The 26,753-nt window shown below is 40.0% G+C and overlaps 1 protein-coding gene across 12 annotated transcripts in view; it reads left to right on the plus strand.

Annotated features, from left to right (window-relative positions):
- The window catches only part of DCLK1 (doublecortin like kinase 1), a 340,908-nt gene that overhangs the window by 272,274 nt on the left and 41,881 nt on the right, over positions 1 to 26,753 (plus strand). For 4 of the 12 annotated variants that reach the window (XM_025462494.3, XM_025462499.3, XM_025462496.3 and 1 more), the window contains exons 7-11: positions 3,196 to 3,283; positions 6,105 to 6,213; positions 12,798 to 12,855; positions 13,337 to 13,456; positions 17,460 to 17,606. In XM_025462494.3, the coding sequence (XP_025318279.1) occupies positions 3,196 to 3,283; positions 6,105 to 6,213; positions 12,798 to 12,855; positions 13,337 to 13,456; positions 17,460 to 17,606 (522 nt within the window). Of the gene's footprint in view, positions 1 to 2,293; positions 2,471 to 2,783; positions 2,902 to 3,195; positions 3,284 to 6,104; positions 6,214 to 12,797; positions 12,856 to 13,336; positions 13,457 to 17,459; positions 17,607 to 26,753 lie in introns of those variants that run through there. The other 8 variants (XM_025462498.3, XM_025462495.3, XM_049100833.1 and 5 more) reach the window with 4 other exon arrangements.

Here is a 26,753-nt window from a genome sequence, read left to right on the forward strand (position 1 = left end):
GAGCTCAGTGTTAGGCTAAAAAGTTACAGTACTATTGCTAAGCCAATGTGATCTTAAAGTGCATTGATATTCCACTCACAAGCTCCAAAGCTCTGTCCTCTGCTCTGTGCTGGTCAGGGTACACCTAAATATTACATTTGTTTTGAGCACTGGCATTAACAAGAAATATTGAGAACTGGAGTTTATCCACAGGAGAGTGGAAGGGGTCATGAAACCGTGTAGTATGATGAACAATCAAAAAAACGGGAAATATACAAATGGAAGAAGAGAAGGTACTAAAGGGGTCCAGAAGCTATTTCCAAATTCCTGAAGCACTGTCATGAATTAGACCTGCACTGGGTAGCTCCAGAGGTGAGAGCTAAGATCAATAAGTCAAAAATGTAGGACATTATTTCAATATAAGGAAGAACTTTGTCTCCAATGAACAAAGGACCACTGAAAAATGTGTTCTGTAGTGGAGGTGTTTGGACAGAGGCCATTTGACTAAATGGCTAGGATTTTTGTAGTGAGGATTTATGGACGGAAGTACAGTGGAATAAGTAATATGTAAGGTCTCCTTCAATCCCTGAAATTTTTTGAATCCATGAATAACCATTGTCTTAGAAAAGTGTACAATGTTAACTATTTTACTTCTTTGGGAAAGAGAAAAGAGAACACCATTAGGAATCTAATATATTTATTTTACTCTATTGATCATAATAAAAAAAGGAGAACTTTCCACTCTGTGTTCTCTATCTGCAAGTAAACTCCCTTTAATTTTTTTTTTTTAATTTTCTCTTAGTTGTCTGTTACCCTCAGCATGAAGTTTTAAATTATTTGGGGTAGATTTTCAAACCTAAAGTTGAAAATAAGCAATTCTAAACGTAAGTAAATTTGTGGTAATCCTCTCTCTCTCTCTCTTTTTTTAAACAGAACCTAAAAACCTTGAGGGGTTTTTGTCCATAAGGCAGAGGGAACACAGCTGGCCTCAGATGTTAGGTGGCACTGTTAAAAATGCTATTTGTTAGTTGATAAGGCACTTGAGTGAATAATATCCAGTAAGTTTCTGAACATTACAGTTCAGAACTGTAATGTGCATACAGAGATGTTTTCATATACTTTGGGTCAGCGTCCTATTTTGAGTATCTGAAGTTCTTATTAAAAGAACAAGCTTTTGGAATTGAGTACATAATCGTGGACATCTTTGCTAGGAAACACGCTACTAGTCTATTAATTTGAGTGCTTGATGAAAGAATGTGTCTTTGTATTCTAAAATTTAAAACACCATATGACAAGACAGCACCTGCCACCCTGAACCACAATGTACACACTTGTGAGGATGTTGGAAGAAATTCAAGAATCAGAAAGCCCAGAGGAGAAGGTCTACATTTTAGACATTTACCAACTGCTTTTCTTCTTGGAACCACACTATGTCTACAGCAAAAGCAATGGACACAGGATAAAAGATCTCACTTTCTGGAAAACACACCCCTTCCCCTCAAATGTGGTAATGGTTATTTTCACCAGATATCGACATTATAAATCTGCCTTGTCTAAGCCTTGTATTCCAATATTACAAATACAAGGTTTTCACAAACAGACATCCATAAAAGTCAGCAGAGCATGACTTAGAAGCTCATACATTTACAGTACCTTCGACAGAGTCGGTTATGACCACATAGTGTCACTTCAAGAGAAAACTGTTGCAAGGTTACAGTCTGAATCCCACTTTCTAGCCAGATATAGGATAAATGTGTGCTGCTCGTCACAAAGGGAGGCTGGATGAGAAAGGCTGAAAAAAACCACTCAAGTCACCAGACTGATTGGTGGAAGGAAAATAAAGGACACACCACACAAACTGTGTTTTATTCAGCAGTGTACTAGAGTAACCACCGAACTTCTAGGATGTCCTGTTAAGGGAGCAGATGCATCACTGCTGTGAATCTAGCTTTTACCCCAATGTCAACTGTCAGCTTTGATGAACTCATCCAGTGAAACATGCTTATCTTAGCCACACCTAGGAAAACAGGAAGTGGACTCAAATGGCCCTGCAATGATTTCAGTAACATTTCCCAACGATAGTTTTGGTGAAAACTAAAATCTGCTTTTTCTATACAAGATACTATTGGGGGTAAAGAAATTATGTAAGACTTTCTCTTCCTTCCTACTTTGTGTACTGTTAAGGCTGGATGGAATGGGGAGGAGGTTGAAGGGAAACAGGTAAGCAGAGGAAAAATAGGTCAACTTTGCTTCTCACCACCTCTTCATTATTAATTCAACTACAGATGCTCTTTCCCTTCTCTCTGCTCCACAGACAGCCAGCACCATGAGCCAATGCCGCCCCCTCAACCGCCTCCTGCTCCCATCAGGCCAACAAAGTGGATAAACCCAGGGAAACAGAAGGAAGATCTTTTAGGACAAGCTGTGTTCACTGTTTAGAAATAGCATTGAAATATGCAAATTGTTTTCTCAAGGAATAGATGCAGAGATGGCAAGGTTCATCGTTACACTACTTCCCCATAGCTGATCATAGTACTAAATATTTGCTATTGTTTTGTCCTCTGAGCTTTGAAGTATAGTTGTTATCCTATCTGCAGTCATTGGTCTTGGTTCAAAATACGCCCAAAATACAAGGGAATCACCAGGCTTAGGCTTTATTCTTGTCTTTGCCTCAGACTTACTTTATGACATTTAACGTATTGATAACCTACTTAGTGCTTGTGTCTTTATCTCAAAGTGGAATTAACAAACCCACTCTGTAGCCTTTCTCCAAGAATGTGGTAAGCCTCAATTTTTTTTTTTAGGATATTCCATAAACAAACTGAAGAGAATTTTTTTTCCTATGGTAAGAACAGAAAAAAATTTGGATATCAGAGTGGCGCCATATTTGAGGCCTGTTTGCAGATAGACTGGAAAAGTGAGGTGAGATGCTTAAAATCTGACAAACCTAAACAGGGAGCTAAGGGATGCTGACTGATCTTGAGAAAAAGGACTAAAAGCCATGGAACATCCAAATTTAGAATGATTAACCAATAATAGATGGTTAATAGGGCGGGAAAGATAAGTAATCTAATTGAATAGCCTAAGAACCTCCCCTTTCGAGTGTTAAGACCAAATCCTCCCCGGTGATGGGTGCAAGATCCTGGGCTGGGCATCGCACCTGCAGACTGGCAGTCTGACCGAGTATTTTTATTTTTTGTTTCTGTTCCCTTACAGAGCTCCCAGCATGGAGGCTCCTCTACTTCCCTTGCATCCACCAAAGTCTGCAGCTCAATGGATGAGAACGATGGACCCGGAGAAGGTGGTGAGCTCGGGAGTTGGTGTCTTAGGAGAAGGCTTAGCTTGGGGGCGGGGGTGGGGTGGGGGGGGTGGGGACAGATTGGCTAAATTTCTTCAGGAAACTGTAACTTTTCAAGCATTATGAAACAGAAGCCTAAAGCAGCTCCTAGGGATAGGATTGCATATGGTTTCCCCCAGGGATCTCATCTACTCTATGGGAACAGGAAGAGCAAATTAGCCTAATTGGGAGATATTTCACATCCTTGGAAGGCGTAAGTATTCTAAGAAGCCAGCTAGTGCGTACTTTGAAAATAAAAGGAAGTAATTGTTGCTTGTGTTTTCCCGAATTCTGTTCACTTTCAGTACATTCAAGACAGTGCCCTCTCTTGATTGACTGTTACAGATGTACTCTAACATAAGCGAACCGAGTATGTGAAAATATGGCTTTACTAAGAGAATTACTTGATAGCCATTGCAAAAAATATTCTTTGTGCCTTAGGCTATTTCATTTTAGAATTTCTCTGTGATGTGATCAAAGGCCCTGGATTCCAGAACTGATTTTTTCACTAACTCACTGGGTTGTTTTGTTTTGTTTTTCCAATTTTTTTTTGAGAGGGAGAAGATGGGTGGTTGAGGGGGAGAGGTGGAGAGAGAATCTTAAGTAGGCTCCACCCCCAGCACAGAGCCTGATAAGTGTTCAATCTCATGACCCTGAGATCATGACTGAGCTGAAATCAAGAGTCGGACGCCTAACTGGGCCACTCAGGCTCCCCTCACTAGACTGTTTTGAATAACCCTCTTCATCTCTCTACATCTTAGTTCCTCTCCTATAAAATTGTATAAGACTAATATATACCTGTTTCTCCCTGGGGGTCATTTTCAGCCTCAAATCAATTATGAGAAAGTACTTAGGAAAGTGTAAGACTGATATAATCAAGCCATTGTTCAAGAATCAGCATCTCTTACTTGTTTGAAACATGATTTAATTTTCAAAAAAAGTACCTTTTATTATGTCAAGTGAAATAAGTGATACACACATGAATTATTTCCTGACTACCATGCAGTATCATATTTTTTTATATTTCCAGAAGTATGAAATTCAGCCATCTAGAAGTCTTTTTGTTCCACTGTGTTATATTTACCTAATGAAATGAAATGGTCCTTGGCTAAGACTTGGCACAGCCTTCTTAGTCAAAGCCTAAAGGATACATTTTTATCCATAGGGGGGGAAAAAATCCCAAGCCATGTGCTCCAGATGGGTGCCTCACTGATGCTCCCAGTGGAGGGAAGGATGAAGTACCTCCTTCCATTTCCCATCTGGAGTCAGCCTTGCTTCTGACAGCCAAGGATGGTTATTTTTATTATCCATGTAGTAAAGAGCCTTAAGACCGTGTCATCTGAGTGATGTTTTATAAATTCGGTGCTTTGCAGTGGATTTGAAAATTCTCCAACGATCTCCTCTAATTCCCATGGAGTAGACAAAAATCCCCAGGCTGAGTCTCTGAAACCAGAGGCTTCTCTGGTTGTGAGATGGTGGGGATTAGGGAGGGGGGTGTCAATTAGCATCAGCTCTCACTTTATTCTGGAGACCACTGTGATAGCTTCTGGTGGGTAAAGACTAAAATGTCACCTATAAAGAGGTAAAGAGGCTGCACAAAATGCCGAAGGTAAAAGTAGTAGCAGCAAATGTCCCACTTTTGTACACCACTTTCCAGAAATTCCTTCCACCCTAGGATCCAGAGTGGTGCAGACTGAGCATGATCAGAACCAGAATAAGAGTCCTAAAGCAGATGTGTGATAATTGTGAGTTTCCATTTGTTCTTCCCCGATGTTGCAGACTCCTGGAGAATACAAAATCACCAAGAAAGCCTGTGCACAACCTAAGGTTTTAATTTTATTTTGAGAAGAAATGTTTAGTCTCAGTTTATGATTAAAGGTCAGAATAGGAGCACATTTAGAAAGCACACTAGGCCTCCATCACATTTTGTATTCAGGTTGCCTGAGGGAGAGCTAGGATTTATAACTTTAAAGCATGTAAATTTTAGAGCCCAGCTATAAAAAGCTTTTTACACCCCAAAGATGTTAAAGGTTATCCAGTATATTTATGTGACCTAAGTGTGGCTTATTTAGTTTTATGGCCTTAGATATTTAAAGCATTATTAGGCATTTGTAAAATATTTCAAAATGCATTTTAAGGGGGAAAATGTGTTGTGTTAGTGGCACTAACATAATTGAAACTACAAAACTGTTCTGTTCACAGACATAATAAATATTGCAATTTTAACTCAACATCTGCTATGCAGGTTGCTGGTGAGAACATTTGTCTAAAATCTGCTCATTGATACTAGGCAGGCCGGGCAATCGGGGCTTAGTTCATAAGGAATTTTACGGAGATCTCCGTTTCAGGATGTAGTAAAGCTAAGTGTCCAAACAGCAGGCATGTGTCATGCTTGTCCAATGTCAAGCAGCCCAGGGTCCCCTATAACCTCCACTTTCCTCCTGAGCCATACCTAGGAATGTCATTTCTCTGAAGACGGTGGGTAGTCAGTCAGTAAACACTATTGATCAAATTGGCATGAAACGCAAGGAGCGAAAGTGTCAGCCACTCTTCCGTCCGTGGAAGCGGACGCCATACAGTCTGCCTTTCCTTTTGGTTTATCATTCGTCTTAGGAAGAACTGTTGAGTATACAATGTCAGCAGAGGGGGGGTGTGCCTCACTGTATAGAAAGTGACATATCGATTCTCAATCAGTTCCAGTCTATTAGATGATACTTCTAAATGTCTTTCTGGGGCAACATCTGTATTCCCTTTCCTACCAATAAAAATGTACTAATGATTCTTTCAGAAGTGTCGGAGGAAGGCTTCCAGATTCCGGCCACAATAACAGAACGATATAAAGTCGGAAGGACAATAGGGGATGGAAATTTTGCTGTTGTCAAGGAATGTGTAGAAAGGTGAGAAGGATATCATTTGCATCAAACTTTAAAGGAAACATTTGGCGTTATGTTTTCCAAGATTGTGTCTTTATTTGCCGTCTGTGGCACATATGGAATAGGTTACTGTCTCAACTCCAGATGTAAAAAAATTTTTTTTTAAAGAAGGAAAAGCCCATCTAACAACAGATTTGAAAAATGTAGTGATTCCCGGGACAATCTATAAATTAAGGACTTTGATTTTTCCTTTTTAATGTACTCAGCAAAACTTTGCCAGATCTTTCAGGTGAGCCCTTTCATTTTGTTTAAAAAAAAAAAAAAAAAAAAGTATTGAATGGTTTTTTTTCTCTACACTTTTTTGAGGCATCTTCTAGAGGTCAGAACATTCTTGTATATGGTGTATACTAATGTACTATCATCAAATTAAATATAGTAACCTTGAAAAGCTTTAAAATGAGTATATACTGATCCCAACAAAAATGGTTTAATACATTAAAATGTTTCAAAATGAATGAGCTTGGTACTCTTGTGGGCGAAGGGCAAGAGGTTTGGAGTAAAAGGTGTATCTCTGAGATCCTGATACCTAATCAAAGACAGTGGCTGGTGGCTCCTAGATAAAGTGACAACTAATAAAGTCACAGCCCAGATTATGGCGGCCTCAAACCCCAAGCCCAGTGTTCTATTTGGACTTCATTTCTTGAACAGATTTTTGCTTTACAGGGACCTGGTCTGCCAGCAGCTCCTTCTCAGAGCTGGTGAACAGAGTGTGGAAAAGTTAGGGGAAACCCTGCTTTGTTCTTGAGGAAGTGCACATGCGCTTCCTGGGGACTGGCTTCCCTGTCACTTCTCTCTGCCCATGGTGAGGCTGGGCTCCTACTAGACAGCACTGTCTGAAAATAATGCTCCTTCACTCTACTCTACCTCTCAGAGAGGATGCCTTGGACTATAAGCTTTAGTCTTGGCAAGATCCAGAACTTGTTCTTCTCTAAGGGCTTTGATTTAGAAGCACAAGATTTGTGCCATGTTAGAGTTGGAAGTCTGCACAGGGCCTCAGGCATCACCAGGGTCCTCACTTGGGTCAGTGTCCACTGATTTGCTCCCCTACCCCCTTTGCCACTCTTAGGAAGATGCTTCCTCCACGAAGGCAGCAGAGCCCTCGTTAAGACACCTTTGTGCATTAAATCTCTAACTTCGCTCAACCGCAGCATACCAGCTGGGCTAGGATATTCCCCCCAGGGCCAGCAAGCCACTGTAGCAGCCACTCTGTGAAGGAGGGGCATGGAATAAGTAGTATAAGAAAACCTCTTATTAGTTACTGTTAGGCTACTTTTTCCCCCCTCTGCCCTCAGTCACCCCACTGCCACCAGAGTTTGACCATGTGTTACATCACTGCCAAATATAGAAAGTTCTCCATTACTTTTGTAGGCCTCACACCTCCAAAACCAGGAACAACCACTGTTCACTGAGCATAAACTACAGACAAAGCCCTTATGATTTTTCATGTAATTGCCGTAATAATCCCATAATACCAATATTGTCTTTGTTTTATATAAAGCATACAAAGAATGCTGTTAGAGAAGTTAAATGCCCAAGGTCGCTCTGCTAGTAGGTACTTAATAAGGCATAGGTCCAAAACCCACACTTTTGACCACTTCACTCCCTCCAACAAGGAGTCTCTCATGAGAATGTAGCTTAGCTGATCTAAAGTCACACATACCACATTTGTCTCTGTACAAAAAAGATAAAAGTTAAATCAGGAGAGCCACTCGTAAGGCAAAGGGTGGAAGTGTGTGTGTGTGTGTGTGTGTGTGTGTGTGTGTGTGTATGTTTATATAATTTTATATTTCATTTCTACTTTTACTGATAGTAGATTCAACTCTTTTTAACTTTTTTTCCCATTGTGGCAGAAAAATCCCATTTTTAGCAGATTGCCATGCCCTTCCTATGTGGGGTATCTGGTTATCCGCCAGTGTTTGTCCTCTGTTCAGCCTGGTGTGGCAGCCATGTGCTGTTTCTCCTAGCTTGCTCAGAGATCATGATGGCATCTTAGTCTAACAGTTACTGGTCTTCCCACAAGAGAAATTTCTCATGTCTCTATCCAGAATAAATTTCTTTCTTTCTAGCTTGGATTGTGTTCATTTTGCATGAGTTCTCATCTTGGGTTTCATTGTATAAGCCTTTAGAGTCTAAACACCGATTGCCCCCAAAAGTTTCAGTGTTCTGCTCCTGCTGAATGAGGACATATGGCATGTGCCCTCTCTCCCTGGAGGCATCATGAAACATTCTCTTAATATTTTCCAGAGGTCCAAGAAAATAAAAGTGAGCTAAGAATGTTGTAAATGGCACACATTGCTTGCGGGGACATCCTGCCATACTTTGAAGGATGCATATGTATTAACAAGAGCAAGTATGTCCTCCTCTGTTAGTGATATGCTGTCACAGGGAAGGCTTTCCTACAACAATGGACACAATAATAGTGTTGCATAGGCCTTGTGTTCCACGGCCCTGTCCCAGCATATCCTTTAGCAGTGGTTGCCCCGTCCACTTAGATTTCTGTCTGTTCCCCTGTAGCAGTTTTGCCAGCGGCCTCAGGAGTCCCTAGGACATACCAGAGGAGGTTGGTGAACTGAGACTTGCTCTATTCTGAAGCTGTTTTATGGAATACTTGAGGTCCCAAAGAGAACTCAGAGAACTGAAGAGACCCCTGAGGGCTCAGAGCATGAGTACAGGGCGCAATGAAGTGCCTTTCATCTTTGGCTTTCGGGGCTCTTCATGGGCTAATTACCTACAAGCCAAGGGTATAAGAGGTGCAGCTATGAGTAGGGCCAGTGTCTCCAGGGGCTTCTGGTCCTCCTCTCCACCTGCACTGCTTGCATTTTTTAGCAGTGTATGCATCAGAATTGTATTAAGGTTCTAGCTGCTCATGATTCCCTCTCTCCTTGCCTCCCCTATAAGCCCAAGGAACTGTGCAAGGAAACCATTGGCTTGAGCAGCGCATATAGGTGGGCTCAAACCCATCTGAACGGACAGGGACTTCAAGGCCACAATAATGGGTTGCATCTTCCTAGAAGGTCTTCAGAAATCTCAAGAACCTCCAAAACCTTGGACCTAAAGTCTGAAGCCATTTCCTTCTGAAGTGTGATTTGGAGGATGAGTCAGGGTGAAGCTTAGCTGTTTCTCAGCTAGCTGACAGTACTCTTCCTTCCCTTCTTCCTGAGGATGCTCTGGCACTGGGCTTGTGCTCAAGTTCAAAATCAGACTCTACTCCAGAGATGTCTGATAAGACATTCTGGAATGCCTCAATTCTCTGCTATCCGCAATTACCCTCTTCGGAAGAGGCTGAGATGGGCTTCCTTATGATTATGTGGCAAAGGAAGGGTGGTGCTTACTAACCCTTCTTTGTTGGGGTGGGGGGTCCTAACTGCCAACATTCTCTGGAATTTCCACAACTCAACCAACATGCTCGGAGCCTTTGGCTAGTTCAGGCTTACACTGGACATATTTGGGACTATAGAGAGGGACAAGACCCCCAGTCTCTTTGCTTGAGAACCTAATCCATAATGGATGGGTTGCCATGAAATCCATCAAATTCTACAATGGAAATGCTGTTTTTACTTTTCCACAGAACTTTAGTGCCTTGAAAACCTAGCACCACCCCCATAACAGCAACAACAAAAAGCACATTAGTCCAGAGCATCCCAATCAATAAGTGTTCTGCTGCCCCCCGCCGTCCCCATCCCAGGGTGAGGGAAGGGGGCTGGGTAGCAGACTGGCCCTGGGTTGAGAATCACTAAACAAGACTGCTTTCTCCAAACCATTATTTTTTAGCACAAACATTAAAAAATTAGATTTAGTTCAAATTCATAAAATTTGGAAATTTCTCTCTTAATAGTTCAAGCTCTAACCTTGGGTCAATCTTAATAGGAAGGAGACCTTACAAATTGAGTTCTTATATAGAAGGAAAAAGCAAACAAAGATTGTCCTGTTGCTGCTACTGCTGCTGCCACTGCCTTTGCTGTGACATTCAAAGCTCCGTGATTCTGTGCAAGGTCAAGAATGTAATTTCAGGAACGAGCAAATGGGTTATAGTTTCACTAGCAATCCTGGTGTCTGGTGTTCTCACCACAACAAGCTGTAGGCTACTTGGGACAAGGACCAGGTTTTGCTCATCTGTCTGAAATGCCCAGGTTTTGTTCACCTCTGTAGCCACCAAAGAACCCTGCTTGTAATCACTCACTGAAGAATTACACAGGCACAGTGGTCCTCAGAGTTAGGGTCCGCAGGAAGGCAAATACTTGGTTTAAGGTTTTATTTCTTGCCAAGTGTTTTCATTTACCAATTTAGAGCAAGAAGTTAAGTTTTTATACTTATGGTATACATTTAGTACTAACAGCTGTTTTCAGGTTTATTTTCCAGACTCAGCCACTTTCCTATAAACATATAATAATTAAGGATTTTATTAGGACTTTATGGTTCTGCCTTCAAGGAATCAAGAAAGAAAACTTGCAGTATTAATTTTGGTGGTCCTCTACAGGGCTCACCATCTGATATAAAATACGGGTCAATCTAACTGAGTTTTGGATCTTCTTTTTTTTTTTTTTTTTTTTTTTTAATTTTATTTATTTATTTATTTATTTTTTGAGTTTTGGATCTTCTTACGTAAGGTTCTGGGTACTGAACCCATTAAGTCCCTTTTCCCAGTAAGCCCTGAGGCCACTGCAGCCCAGGCTTGCCCATATTTGTCCTTCAGTCCTAGGTTTAGGACATAACCTAATTGGCCTGGTGTCCTGGAAGCCAGCAACACACCCACTTGACCCTTGGAGATTCTACTCCTTGTCCGTCTGGCTGTTGAGGGAACTCAGCCTTCCTGGTTCCACACTAGCCCTTTACTTTGAGTCCTGTAATTTTACTTATTCCAGAGAAACAGGATCAAATGGTAACATGGGAAATGACAAAACTAATAAATCCCCCTCTTTTCTCACCAACACCATCCCTTTGTGGAGGCACAGAATGGAAGTGTCACCTCCACCCCAGCTCACAGGCCCTGCCTGCGATTGCTGGCTTTTATCACAGTGGTCAGTCCAATAATCTAGTTTTCTCTGTCATCAAATGAAATGTTTTAAACCAGATATGAGAGTGTCAGGGATTCAATTCTCAGATTTGTTTTATTTTTTATTTTTATTTTTTAATATTTTATTTATTTATTTGAGAGTGAGAGCCAGAGAGAGAGCATGAGGGGAAGGAAAGGGAGGGGCAGAGGCAGAAGCAGACTCTCCACTAAGCAGGGAGGCCAATGTGGGGCTCGATCCCAGGATCCTGGGATCATGACTTGAGCCAAAGGCAGATGCTTAGCCAACTGAGCCACACAGACACCCTTCAGATTTGTTTTATTATAGTTTTTTAGTGACTCATGAAAAGCAGAATCCAGAAATTATTCAGCTTTTAGTTTTCCTCTTGATTAGACGTTTTCAAATTTGCAAACAAACGCCTCAGAAACCTCTTAAGAAGAGACTACTTAAAGGGACCCTGGTCCTTTTATGAGGTGAAGAATCCTCTTGCATGTGCATGACTTCACTCTTTCATTTGTCCACGCAGGGGCCTGGAAGTATAGTGGGAGAAGCACTTTTAGCAAATGATATGAGTGGTGTCTAAAATGCCCTTGAGAAACACTGCTAATATCTGGCCTCTTAATTTATGGGCAAATTACTCTTGCTCTAAACATGTAACTAGGAAATCCCCCCTTGATTATTCATACTGAAGATTTTATTTTTATTTATTTTTATTTTTTTCATACTGAAGATTTTAAAACCCTATTTAAAACTTTTGTTCTTAATCAATCCGACTCCCACTGTATTCATTTGCATCCCTCAAGATGGCTTTTACCTATGGGTAAGAAGCTAAGCTGTTCTGGTTTCCTATCAGAAATGAAATGGCAATGCTTGTAAAATAGTGGCTTCCTATGATTATTAAGTATACATCTTTCGACAATAGAGCTGTTGTTTTTGGCACTACAGTGTCTTAGAAATGTTAACACAATTTAGGAAGCTATTTAAAGGTGCCTATATGACTAAGCCCTCCCTCCCACACCCATCACAGAGGAAGGTCAGAGTTGGCTGGGCTGTATATGAAGCAGAGTCCTTAAGAACAAGAGTCCTGGGTTTGTTTGTTTTTTTTAAGATTTATTTATTTGAGAGAGAGAGAGCAAGGGAGGAGGGGCAGAGGGGGAGAGAGAATCCTAAAGCAGACTCCCTACTGAGCTCAAAGCCTGATGTGAGGCTCCATCTCAGGACCCTGAAATCATGACCTGAATTGTAATCAAGAGCTGGTAGCTTAACCTACTGAGCCACTCAGGCACCCCGATGGTGGTGGTTTTATTGCAAAAATGGTAACAAACAGCTCAAGATGTTTCTATCCTAGCATATTTGTTGTCTGTACACTTGGTCCACCCCTTAAGATTTACATATTTCTTTGAAAAAAGGAATCTTTTAAAAACTATTCACACCAGTTTGATGCAAGATATATGGGCTAATAAATTAATCCTTAACAAAATGACTCAACAGATTTGAAATTGAGTTTATTTTTTACAAATAACTTTCTCTTTGCAGGTCAACCGCTAGGGAGTATGCTCTGAAAATTATCAAGAAAAGCAAATGTCGAGGCAAAGTATGTATAAGGCATATTGTTATGAAAATAGGGGGTTGCTGGGGTAGAAACACGAAGATCAGTTCCCAAATAAACATAAGGTCACCCCAAGAATTGCATTTTGGTGGAATAGAATGTTATATATTTATTGGAACATAACTTTATCCTATAAATATTCTTGCAATAAAAGTTAATTGGAATGATTTTATTTCTGTTCCATTATCGTTGTTTGCCTCTTTACTTTCTTCATTTACTTTTGCAATGTAAGTTTCATTCCATCCTTCTATATGCAATTATACTTATCCTGATAGGCTGCAAGCATCATCTGAGGACCTTCAACATCTTTTGGCAGTTCTAGGCTGAGTATCTCAATCTAGGATATACTCATTCTCTTTTGCCAAAGCATATCTCCTTTGATCCTCAGTATAGTTTCACTCATTGAAGTTAGCTCCTCATGTATTTTGATGTGTATATTGATTGAGGTAACTTTTCTCTTCAACAGGAGCACATGATCCAGAATGAGGTGTCTATTTTAAGAAGAGTGAAACATCCCAATATTGTTCTTCTGATCGAAGAGATGGATGTGCCAACAGAACTGTATCTTGTCATGGAATTAGTAAAGGTGTGTATCTTAGAAAAAGAATAAACCCACAAGGTACCACACTTTCCTATCTGATCGAGCTCTTTATTTTCTATTTTATCTCCTTTATTTCCGTCTACCAATGTTTAGTCTTTCATGTCCATGTATTGGCATAACAGTTAAGAGTATTAACACTAGAGTTATACCGCAAGAATTCAAGTCCCAACCTTGACATATAGCTTTCTGACGTTGGGTATACTTCTCTGTACCTCTGTCTCCTCAAAGGTAAAATGAGAAGATTAATAGTACATACTAGGAGTGTTATGGTGAAGATAAGAAAGGTGGCTTTCACCATGTTCGTTCTTTCTTTTTTCTTTCTTTTTTTTTTTTTTTTTTTTTTTGTGAGGGGAAGGGCAGGAGAGGAAGAGAGTGAATCTTAAGCCCAATGTGGAACTTGATCTCATGGTTCTGAGATTATGACCTGAGGCAAAGTCAAGAGTCTGATACTCAACTGACTGAGCACCCTCCACTATGTATTTTCTAATACACAGAAAGTATTTGGTACCAATATGATCATTGTTGTTAAGATTGTAGTAGAAATTGTGTACTTTTTCACGAACCACATCCAAAGGTATCAACCATTCTTATTAAAAAAAAAAAAAAAAAGAAAGGAAAAGCTTTAAACTTTTAGTCACCAACGTCATAGAAAAATCACAGTAGAAAATATTCTGCTGCCTTTCAGTAGATGTTACAACCTCATCTTGTTACGTAAAATTACATTTGTATTTTATTAAATCATAGAATATGGATAGAAATGGCCATATATTGATAATGGCTGAATCTAAGTGAAAGGTGACTCTCCTGTTCCCTCTACTTCCATATTTAAAATTTTCAGTAACTAAAAGCTTTTACAAATTTAGTGTCTAGTGTTCATGAAGTGCTGTTTTTCTCAAGCCTTTTTCCTATTATGTTAATCTAACTGAAGGTGTAACTAATTTCTACTTTAGTTGTAAAATGTCGTAAATTAGTCACACCACCCTCTGCATCAACTGTGTGCACCCATCAGTGAGTGCCTGGGGCTCCGGGAACCATGTTTGGAATCACACGCCCCAGCTGGTGGCAGGAATCAGCACTGTGGAATGTGGCATTTCCTTCTGTAAAGACTTAAGACAAAGACAGCATGTAATAAACTAATCTGTTACTATGTAGAAAAATGCTCATTTGAGGGCCCTTTAAGCTTTTATTATTCAGAGTTGCTTTACTCTAGATCTGTTGGCTTTTTTTTTTTTTTTAGGGGTTATTTGTATTTGCAGATGAAGCCTGCTTTTTCCTACTTTATGTTAGGATTTGTTTCTTTCAGAGAAGTGGGACTTGTTGATTTGTAGTGAAACAAAGGTATTGCCTCATTTGAGACCGAGGGAGATAAAAATGGTAAACTATTATTTCAACAAAGAAAGGTTGATTTCAGTTATTTGGAAGATTTTCATATTGGTGCTTTATTGCCATGTAGAGTTTGGTAATCACCCATATTGTAAAATATACTTTCTCTAGGTCCAAGGATAATATTTTTACAATGATTTTAATTTTCAAAGCAACAAATTCAAACCATTCCTGTTGCCCTTCTGTACGCTGTTAAAAACTGATTAGCCTCCTTTTATTGGCTGATTCTTGAAGAGTTAAGACAAACAAATTTGAAGCTGAGAAATGAAAGCTTAAGAGTTCAGAATGCATTTTGGTGGGAAAGCCTAGGCTGTCACTGAGATGCTTAGTCAGGTGACAATAGCTCAGTTACCACTGGGAGGCTTCACTTCACTTAACAGCCTTTTGCAAATTCCCTCTGGGAATTTGACCAGGATAGCCCAACAAGGCCAGAGAGTGTCTGCATAGTCCAGCATCGGGACTTCTCAATTGTACCACCAGATCACACCCTTACATTTAGGCTGCTCCACAACTGCTGTGAGGCCAGATCTGGAAGCATCCTGAGAAGTGAAGGCCAACCCCAGGCTTGAGTTGAAAGGCTCCCATAAACATTTCCCCGGAGAATTGTAGCTAGGGCCATACTTGTCATGAGTCTGATGGTGTGCCAAAGAGTGCCTGTGGCTTTAGGATAAACAAGGCCTGTATTCTAGAAAATAGTGAAGTAACAGTAATTACAAGTGAAATTCCATAATTAATAAGAACAAGACTTTAGACTTCTGCCTACAGATATGTGCCCATGCAAATTGCAAATGTGTTCAGAGGAAGGGATTCAGAGGCTGTGGCCAGGCCCTAACTGATCAGCAGGAGAGAGACAAAGGCACCAGATGGGACATTCTAGGAAGGGGGTTCTAAGAAGGACAGGCTTGGAACGCAGGGTGATTTGGGCATGTTTTAATGATGGGGGAAGAATATCCTCCCTGGAGCATAAAGTCGACAAACTGGTCTAGCTAGTGGCAGGAGATGCAATGAGACAGGTTGGAATTAGGAGGGCACCCGAACATGGAGAGCCATGGGAAAGGAATGCCAACTTTTTGAAGAGAGAAGGAGAAGGCCAACATACCAGGTGGGAAGGTAACAGTCAGTTCCTTGGATGCTTCAAATAAAGAGCCTGGGAGGCAGTGCAGGTTGTGAGGCCACATGGAGCCCCCAGGGATAGTGCAGCAATAGCTCTTAACCAGGAGAAGAGCTGTGTATGTGACATGCCTTACAGGAAGGACTGGCTGACTGCGTCGTTGAGGATGCAGAGGAAGCAAGCTCACAGGATGCCTGAAGCTTACCTAGATGACTAGGACAACTGTGGAGTCATCGCAGGATCATCATACACAGCCATGCACACATCTCACTACATCAGGGTGCTGTTCACATAGCCACACTGAAAATCCTGCCTCCTGGAGGCATGGAAACAACCTGTAAACCTGCATTTGGCAGCCTTACCTTTGAGAGAAAGAGAAAGCTGAGAAAGTGTTCATTTTGACACAAATGTAGGTGCTCAGGTTGGGAACTGTCAAGGCTGAATGGGCTGTGGGAGCAGCCTCCTGAGTGGAGGCTGGTACAGGGGAACAGAGGATAGGCCAGCTCGTGAAATTCAAAAATCATCAGCCTGTAAGGCCTATATTTTGCTTTTGCTATTTAAAAACAAAAAATGAAATCCCTTACCACATTAGGCAATAGATGAACACAGTTGGCTCCTGTGCTCAGCTATTTGGTGCATTGTGTGCAAGAATGATGCAAACGTTGTTAGTAAATCAGACCCAAATTTCTGAAAGGGTTTCAAATAAATAGAACTAAAATTGGAGCCTAAAAGCATTCTATTTCTCCAAATAACAATATGTTAGCAAGGAACAAGGGAAACAAAAGTTCAGATTATTCATCTGAACAAAATGGTCCTAGAAAACTTTCTTTGAAATTTCTCCACCCTCCTATCTCCTCCTCTCTTTCTCTCTCATCATTGAAATGACAGTTTCTGTCCTTTTCTCTGCTCCTTACAAAGAAGCACATTATTGAAAAAGAAAACATTACACCCACTCCAAGAGAGCTAAATCTAGAGAATGAAGCGAATGGAGTGTGTGTGTGTGTGTGTGTGTGCGCGCACGCGCGCGTACTTCATAAGGCAGCAGAACATTTTGTTAAGGATGTGATCTGCAGTATTACCTGTTTCTCATTCTGAGAGCTTTGGGATTATGACTTTGAACTTCTGCTGGCAGTTAGTATGAGGCAGGTGGTACATGCTGCCAGGGCACCCAGGGGTCACAGGCCTCTGCCCTGGAGACCTGGCTCCGCCTCTCCTCCCTGGTTGGGGCTGTGGAAACCACTGCACATTGGATGGCAGAGAATCCTCACCTGCTCCTTTGAGCTATGGAGGAGATGCCATACTGCTTTCACAGTGGGGAAAGAAATCACCATAGGAAGTCTGTGGGCCTTTGCAATGGAAGTGGCAGGGAAAGCCCTAGGAGCCCAAAGATCCTGCATGCTTCTCCATCTCCTTGATAATCTGTCAGTTACCTCTCCAGGAGGCACCATTGGATCATCTGCTAACGTGCTGCTCCACCTGCTGTTCTCTTCTCAGGGAGGAGACCTCTTTGATGCCATTACTTCAACTAACAAATACACTGAACGAGACGCCAGTGGGATGCTGTACAATCTGGCCAGCGCCATCAAATACCTGCACAGCCTGAACATCGTCCACCGGGACATTAAGCCAGAGAATCTACTGGTAAGAGGAATTCTAACCTCAAGCATCCTGAGTTCTAAGCACTCATAAGTGAATATGAATACTTCTTTTTTTTTCCTTTCCTATATTCTTTTCTTTCTTATATTTCTTTTTTGAAAAGAAATATACTTTAAAGGCTAGTTTCTAGCTGGACTTGAGCTGGAAACTAACCTTTTTAAGTGTATTTCTAAGGGTTCCTGGGCTGTTGGGAGTACTTGACTAATAATTAGCATATAAAAACCTCAGACAGCCTTGGGGGAATAGAGCTTGGGAAATCCAGGGCTGTGGTTGACACCTTGGGCTAGACCAAGAGAGTCATGAGGAGTATTTACATGTATATTAATGTATCTACAGCACTTTGATGTTAAAGGTTTTTACTTAGTGGACACCTGGGTGGTTCAGTAGTTGAGCCTCTGCCTTTGGCTCACATCATGATCCCAGGGTCCTGGGACCGAGTCCTGCTTTGGGTTCCCCACAAGGAGCCTGCTTCTCCCTCTGCCTATGTCTCTGCCCCTCTCTTTGTGTCTCTCATGAATAATCTTTTTAAATTAAAAAATCTTAAATCTTTTTTTAAAAAGTTTTTACTTAGAAAAAAAAGGAAGCCCCCCCAAATTTAGTTTTCAATAATATGATCTAAAGGCTAAGACAATACATCATGAGTTTTAAAGACACCCTTCAGCATAAAAATAATCATAACACTGGTTTTAAAAATCAGAGACATGGGCAGCCCCGGTGGCTCAGCTGTTTAGCACTGCCTTCAGTCCAGGGTGTGAGCCTGGAGGCCCGGGATCGAGTCCCACGTCGGGCTCCCTGCATGGAGCCTGCTTCTCCCTTTGTCTGTGTCTCTGCCTCTCTCTCTGTGTCTCTCATGAATAAATAAATAAAATCTTTAAAAAAAAATCAGAGACATCCCTATCCCCTTCTATAATTATTTGTTTTACTTTTCTGAACTCCATGTCTCTGGGGCAACACTGAGAGTTCTTGAAGCAAACAAACGAGAGTCCTTTCCTAGTCCAGACGTTAAAGGGACAGTATTGGAAATAATTGAGAAGACAGAAACTGGGCATCGGCGAGCTGTCACTGGTGAATATGGGAGTAACATAAATTTTGCTGGCTTTCCATGCTGGAATTTTAATGAAACCTATTCATTTTCTAAACTCCCCCCACCTAAATAAATAAATAAATAAATAAATAAAAAACTCCCCCAACCCACCCACCCCAACTAAGATGCTAGTTCTTTAACTTTCATTACCCAGGCCCAAGAGTCATGTATTATATATTACTGTTAGTTTGTCCATCTCTTCAGAAATCTGGGAATTGAGGATTCTCTCTCTAAAGCAGTGCTTCTCCAAGGGTGGTCCAAGACTCCCTGCATCTGAACTACTCCCAGATGCCTTTTAAAAATGCAAATTTCTGAGCCTCCCTGCAGCCCTAGCAAATCAGAATCTGGTGACTGGTGACAGGGTACAGATCTTCGTGGAAACAAGCTCCCCCACATGACCCAAATGAGCATTTGAGTGTAGAAGCAGATGAGCAACTCAACTCCCACTACACAGAAAGGGCTGGTGACATCTGCTAAGATGGCCACCTACCCATGAGTTTGCCCTGCGCTTTACCCTCATCCCATTTAATCCTCACAACGGACAAATGGGGTAAATTCTATTACTGTCCCATTTCACAGGTTAAGGAAACTGAGTGCCTAGAAGTTAAAAGACCTGCATAAAGCCATTATAAGTCATATGTGGAAGAACTCCTATCTCAGCCTAGCCCTGCCCTACTCCAGAGTCCAAGATTTTAACCTCTAGACGACATGAAGCTGTGCATGAGGGAGGTTTATTGCATGCTTGCTTTGTGCCAAATGTGGTGCCAGGGAACAGAGAGACAGATGCCTTCATGGAGTTGAGATTCAAGTAGGAAAAAGAGGCATTCAAGAAATAAATACACATGCAGTTAGTTCACCGTAATTACGTTCATAAACTTGGAGCTACTGGCTAATGAAGGCAGCTGAGGTCAAGTGCCGGAGTTCTGACTTAATTGCCCCTCAAATTCCACATCTCCGCAGTCGCCAGAACATTCTCTTCTGCATAGTTGCCTCCGTAACCTGCAGCAATTTTCTCTTGTCTGCATTCATTACTCCTCTGTCCTGAATTATGTAGGATCATCTCATGGGAACAGACTCACAATTAGCCTTTGTTTAAAAACTTCTCTAAGTCCCAAAAATTCAGTGATTGAAAAATTAAAGTTTCATTTCCCCCCACCCACCCACCCTTTGCAGTTTAGTTTTGTGTGACACTGCTCACTTGCTTCTCACCAGAGCATTATCTATTTCTGTAAATGCCATACATGATTACTTAGCAGGGTACTTTTTCTAAAATTACAATTTGCAGGACACTTTGAAAATACTGTGCTCGTTCTAACATATTTTACTTTTTTAAATTACTGAAAAAGAAAAAAGTTCACTCTTTTTTTCCTTTCTTTTCCAATGCAGGGATGTGAAATACACACACACCACTGAAGTCATTTGCAATATAGGTCTGATATATATGTATATGAACTAAAGTAATTCTGCTTCTCCAGTTTAGTACTTTCTTACTCTAGGGAAGTAATAAGAGTTGGTGAGTTTTACAGGGATAAATCTATTAAAAAATAGGTAGAAGAATAGAAAAATTGAACAAAATTAGGACATCACTAACTGAACTTGCGACTTCTGTTAATTTCACGTTCTGTTGACCTTTATGTGGAAATAAGAGCAAATCGTCATGGGAGGCACATTCACATACTGAGGATTTATAGTCAGATGCACCAAAGTTCAAAACCAAGTGCTTCACTCTTCCACTGGCTGGTCTTATGACCTTGAACAAGTTTCTTAACTCCTTTGAGCCTCCTTTAAGGGGATTTTATAAAGATAAAAAGATAACATGGAACTATTAGCTTCATTCTTTTTTATTCCCGTTTTATTTGTAATAAAAATTAAATTATTCCTAAAAATAAAACTGTTTCACAACAAATTATATGTTATAGAAATCATCTTGCATCTTTTTTGACATTGCTTTTAAAATTTTACTATCTACCCATGCATGGATTTGCCATCTCCTGGCAAAATGTAGAGCTAGAGACTATTTTTGAAAAATGCTATGACAAATTTAAAGATTTCGAGTCCATTTTTTTTACTGCCAAATAAATAAACTTACCAAATAAAAAGGCCTCACTCCACACTTTGCATTACTCTTTTATTAAGGAACCTCAAAAAAGCCTAAATTGTTAGATTACTAATAAGATTCTTGCCAGCTAAGTGTTTAATGTTTGTTATAACTAGCAAAGAATTATTTTTTAAGTGTCAAATTCAGCAATAGATTTTATTTTATACAGTACCATAATTATGGAACTTCCAGAATTTTTTATTTTTAATCCTTATAGAGATATATAAAAATGTTGTAGCTTGGCCTTAGGGATCTATATTGACCTATTCAAGTCTATGTATTTGTTAGGTCAAGGTCTTTTAATGAGAGAACATGATTTGATTTACAGTGGTGTTTCCAGCCACATTTGGTGTGAAAATGAGAATTGACCCAATATAAGTACCCCCTATAGTTTTATTATTGTATCATTCCTAATTTTTTGTTTTGTTTGTTTTCTTTTGTTTTTGTTTTCACAAGTTAATCATCTCAATGATCTTACATGGTTCTTTTTGCTGTCAGTTCTGGAGCTTAATGATCCAGTTCTGGAGTGACCAGTGGGATGGGAGGGTGGATGAGATGAAAGAGTGAGTGAATGAGTGACACTTCTTCACAGACTAGAGGACAGACCCAACATGAGAGGTCCAAGCCATTCTTCAACTCATTCATTACACTGAGGACTCACATGGGCCTCAGTCTAAATGCCACGGAGTGGGGATAGTGCAGTGTTTCCCCAGCTATACTTGTGCACAGGACCTGTGTGTGTGTGTGTGTGTGTGTGTGTGTGAAGATAGTATATAACTAAAAGAGACATTTTGCTTTTTAAAAAACAAACAAAACCACCAGAACTGTCCTCCTGGGATCAACCGCCTTCAGTTTGCAGGAGTCACCACTAGATGGCAAGCTTGCACCCTTGGCAGGAAAAATTCTCAATAACAGCCTGAGTTTCTTCCAAGGAGTTGGGAGGGTCTTTTATTTTTTATTTTATTTTATTTTTTTAAGATTTTTTATTTATTCACGAGAGACACAGAGAGAGAGGCAGAGACACAGGCAGAGGAAGAAGCAGGCTCCCTGTGGGGAGCCTGATGCGGAACCAGATTCTAGGACTCCAGGATTATGCCCTGAGCCAAAGGCAGATACTTAACCCCTGAGCCACACTGGTGCCCCTGGGAGGGCCTTTTAAAATGTATATACAGATGCCACCTCCTTAGGAAAATCAAAGTATCTAATGGCAAAAATATAACTTAGAAGATGAGTTTTTGTTAGATTCCAGAAATAAACAGCCATTTTCTTGAAATATAAAAGTTTATGTTCAAAAACCATTTTCCTTCTCAACTCCCCAGCTCTGGGAGAAAGCAGTTTCTCAGAAAATCTGCCTATCAGTACCAGAAATTTCCTTTTAGAAACTGTCTATCCAGGTATTTGTACCTGCTTCTGGCTGCCCATCAAAATGGCATGCCTAGCACATGAGCCTCTGTTTCACTAATTGGATTATACGTAACAGTAAGGTATCGTGTTCTTTCCAAGTGTTGATATGCTCCAGCTCCTCTTGGTTTCCAGTTCAAGCCAGCCCCAAGCCCACAAAATGGCAGATTTCCTTCTGCCTTAATCCCATGACCCTTAATCTCCAAATAAATCCATTTTATGGTAAGATAGCTAACTACACTGGTACACAAGGCAAGTGCCACAGATAGAGTGCATCTAGAAGACCTAGGCAAAAGCACAGTTGAGTAGATTTGCAGTCAGTCCACTGTCATATGATCTTGAGCCAGCAGAGTTTGACTGATGATTGGGGGATCCAGGAGAAAGGAGCCCGAGGCCTCTCAGGACTCTGTCACTAGCCCTGCCCCAACTGCCCTGCGTTATTATTGATGTGAAATGAAGACCTGTTGTGGCAAATGACAGAATTGGCCTTTATTACATGTAGCCATTGTCATTGAAAATGACCAAGCAGAACCTGAATGATCATTTTTATAGGTGTTTAGGAAAAAAAAAATTCTGCTCTCCTAATTTGGATAAAAGTTAAGGGAAAAATAGAAGTAAGACAACATTTTCCCAAAACATCATTTAGTATAAGAATATACCAGCTACTTTACTAGCACATTTGCTGAGGGCCTTCTTCCAAGGACCTGTGATTGCACGTGAGAAAACACAGGAAATAAAAGTGTAGTGTGTTGCCTTGGTTGGCCTGGGTCTGTCTGCTCCACTACTCATCCCTTCTGTCATTAGGGACTGAAATAGTATCACTCATCTCATTTAAAATGACATGGCCTTACTGGACTAGCAAAGATTAATAATAAGAACATATAGTATTGGAAAGGTTATTAGGATACCAATTATCTCACATGTGTTGGTGCAAGAGTAACTTCAGAGAAGCTTTCTGAAAGGTAATTTGCTAATAAATAATTGAAACCTTAAATAGTATGAGTATCCCATGATCAAGTAATACTACTTCTGCAAATGTAACCTAAAGAGAAAAAAATCAGATCTCTATCCATATGTAGGGTTGTTCATCTCAGTGGTTTTTATTTTATTTTATTTTTTGAGTCTCAGTGGTTTTTAGTATGAAAAAAATATATACATATATTTGGAAACAACTTAGGGCACTAATTAGTTAAATAATGGCATGATGAGGGGGAAGGAGGACATTCTGGTTAAAATCTTGGACTCGGATGTTACCTAAGCTTAGGTTCTGGTTCTCCCACTTATTTGCTGTGCAAACATTGAACAACAGTGCAACATCTCTGAGATTCAATTTTGTCATCTGCAAAATATCAGTAAGATGACTTAATAGGTTGTTGTGAAGATCAGATAGGATAAAGAGCATGAACTCCTCAACACAATGCCCGACATATCCCGTGTGCTCAGTAAATAGCAGTGGTAGTAGCTGTTGGGATTATTACTGATGGTACATCCATGCAATGGAATATCCAGGAGCCACTGAAAATCGTGATGTAGATACATGCTTATTCACTCAGGATATATTGTCCAGTGGCAAAAGAAAAGCAGGAAAGAGAGGTAAAGAAAGGGCTGGAAGTTTATATCCCAAAATGTTAATGATGGTTATTTCTAGGTGTCAAGATTATGGGTGAGCTTAATTCCTTTCCCTCTGTAATTACCTGTCTTTTCTAATTTCCCTACAACGACATATTGGATATTGCTTGTGTGACAAAAATGTAATACGAGTTTTAAAAATTGCAATGACATTAAGTTCCCACAGTTTTAACAAGGGGGTATGTATGTGCAATGGCTCACAGAATCCAGACGTGCCTGTTGCACGGATCTCACTGCAGCTATGTAGAACTCCCCTTTAGATAGTTTGATGACTCTTTTAAAGTGAGGATGAGAATCGGGCTTTCTGGAGTTTCCACTCATCCTCATTCTTCCCAAGATATCTCTAGAGTTAATACTTTAGGAGCTATTTTATTTTTCCCTCTGATATCGTTACCCCTCTTCTGACTTCTTTTTTTCCTGTTCTGACATCTATGCGATCTTTATTATTTGTTTGATTTCATAAAGATTTTTACATGTTTGATTTCATAAAGATTTTTACATTACAATAATTTTTTCCAGGAGGTTTAATTTTAAAGTATGTGGACCATAAAGTGCATTTTGTAAAATAATTTCCTGCATTAATGTTGTTTTACTTCACTTCTTAAAGATTAAAGGCTTAAGTTTAATTCATTTTCCTTAGAAAGGACTGTAAAGGCCATATATCGTGGCTGGAAGAAAATCAGTGTCTTTTTTAAAGGGACACCATATTTGTTAAAAAGTAAATTGACTTTTTTTCATGACTGTCAATTTCATGCCACCTTTGTTCAATTCTATTTGATGAGAAATTTTTTTAGTACCTATTGGGCTCCCCTTGAAAAATATTTCCATGGATACTAATGATTCATTAGCCAGCATTTCAGCAGGGTTATCTTTGAATTCACAGCAACATTGAGAATTATGTTTGTTCCAACACATCTGTTATATTAGTCAGCTTTTAGTTCTCTATTATGGGAATCTCAGAAACCATTTGCCTGGGTTCAGGTTATCTGTGAATTTTCATATTATTTTATGGCCACCAGCTGCATTTTATGACTATATATTAAATTTTTTATTTTTTTCAAATAACTTTTCCAAATGGTCTCAGTTTCTAATCCAAAGGAAATCAGGCCTATGCCCAAACATCTACTGTTCAGTAAGTTACAGCTACTGCAAAACCCAAAATAAACGAAAGAGAAACAAAAAGAAAACTCTTCCTCAAAAAGGAAAAACCCTGTATAAAATGCCAGTGTGCCTAAAACCTAATACCTGACCTTTCACTGTATTGTATCTTGGTGGGACATGCCTTCAGCTTTTAATTGGGACTTTTTTCATAATTGTTGCCATTTAACACATTTAGTCTGTCAAATCATGGGATGTCTTTATAGCCGTATAATAAACCCTAGAGAACAACTTCTCTGACTGTAGCCATCTGCAATGATCACAAGAGTAGCTTACAAAATACTGACAATCTTTATGGTAATAGGATACATATGGCAGCCCACAATTATGTGTAGCTGCATTCAATTAGTGTTGTACAATTACACAGTTTTATTGCTTAGTTAAAACAGTGAAAGCACTACATACTGGTAATTTGCACTAATCCCCGTCTCTTTAATAGCCTCTCAGTGTTTAAAATGTGGGGGAACATCTATAGTATTTAAAGGGCTTGGGATGAACATTAAATTATATCTCATGTTGTGAATACTCATTGATTGACAATCAATGTATTCCCAGCTCACTTGTGGGTCATGTTTTATGGAGGCTTTAAAATACAGTTATAGCAAAAAGTTCTTTTGTGCAGCAGAACTCCACTTGCTGGATTGGGCTGCCCAAGCCTGTGCTTGCAGCCTGTTAATGTCCCTCCTGGAAGATGTTCAGGATGAGGAGACATGCAGAGGACCAAAGGTCAGCATCGATTCAGGGAGCGCTATAAGCCAAGGACTCCACATTTTAAATGTGAACTTGTTAGAAGCGTTTCCAATTCCTAACTTTTAATTAAAAACTTAGTTCAAAGTAAATTTATAGCTGCCATTTGGGAAAATACTTTCTGGAGATGGCTTTTTGAGTGTGTGTGTGTGTGTGTGTGTGTGTGCAGACGTGCACACACACACACACGCCTGGGCTCACGCACGCCTGTATGTTTGAAACAGATGTGTTTAGCAATCTGTGATTTTAACAGAATTTAAATTACATTTTTAAATGGCCTCCTCCGTGCCCCTCTGTAACTGGCTTGGTAAAAGATAAGGGTGAGCCCTGCGCAGGTTGTAGCAAGCGCTAATGGGGAACCTCAGTTGTGAAGTGGGCTTATTATATTGCTTAGGAAAGGTGCTCTCCCATTGGAGGAGAGGAACACTGGAATATATTCTTCTGTATCCTTCTCTCAAAGTGTTGACAGAGGAAAACCCAAGGCAACCTTGTTTCCTGCCCTGCCTGACAGTAAGTTAAACAGAATTCCAAACCAAAGGCCTGGACATTTATTCACCTGCAAAAACATTTTGCTGAAGCATTTCTAATGTCGTTGTGTCTAGAAATGTTTTCAATTACATGGATTAGGGCTTTGTCTCTCGTATTGTCTATCATAAGCATCAAGTTAACTTCTTTATGTTCATGAAAATTCTATGTTTTTTCAAAGCAAAAACGTTGTGGAAGTGTCAGAGATAAAAAGAACATTAAAATGATAGATTCTGTGTGTTTTATTTAATACTGTTGGTTTATTTAAAAGAGTCATTACTTTTATGTAATCCTAATTTTCTTAGTTTAGATAAGATATTTTTTCGTGCTTTTTTCCCCTTAGTTATTGAAACTTTGAACTTTGTTGCTCAGTATATTAAATATAACTGGCATATGGCTGCATATGAGATGGAATTCCTATTAAGTAAGATGTAGAGGCTCAAAAATAAAACCTTTGCTAGGTGTAGGAGAAATACATGTTCATATTCAG

This window comes from Canis lupus, chromosome 25 (genome assembly GCF_003254725.2).
Source record: "Canis lupus dingo isolate Sandy chromosome 25, ASM325472v2, whole genome shotgun sequence".
Classification (NCBI taxonomy): Eukaryota; Metazoa; Chordata; class Mammalia; order Carnivora; family Canidae; genus Canis; species Canis lupus.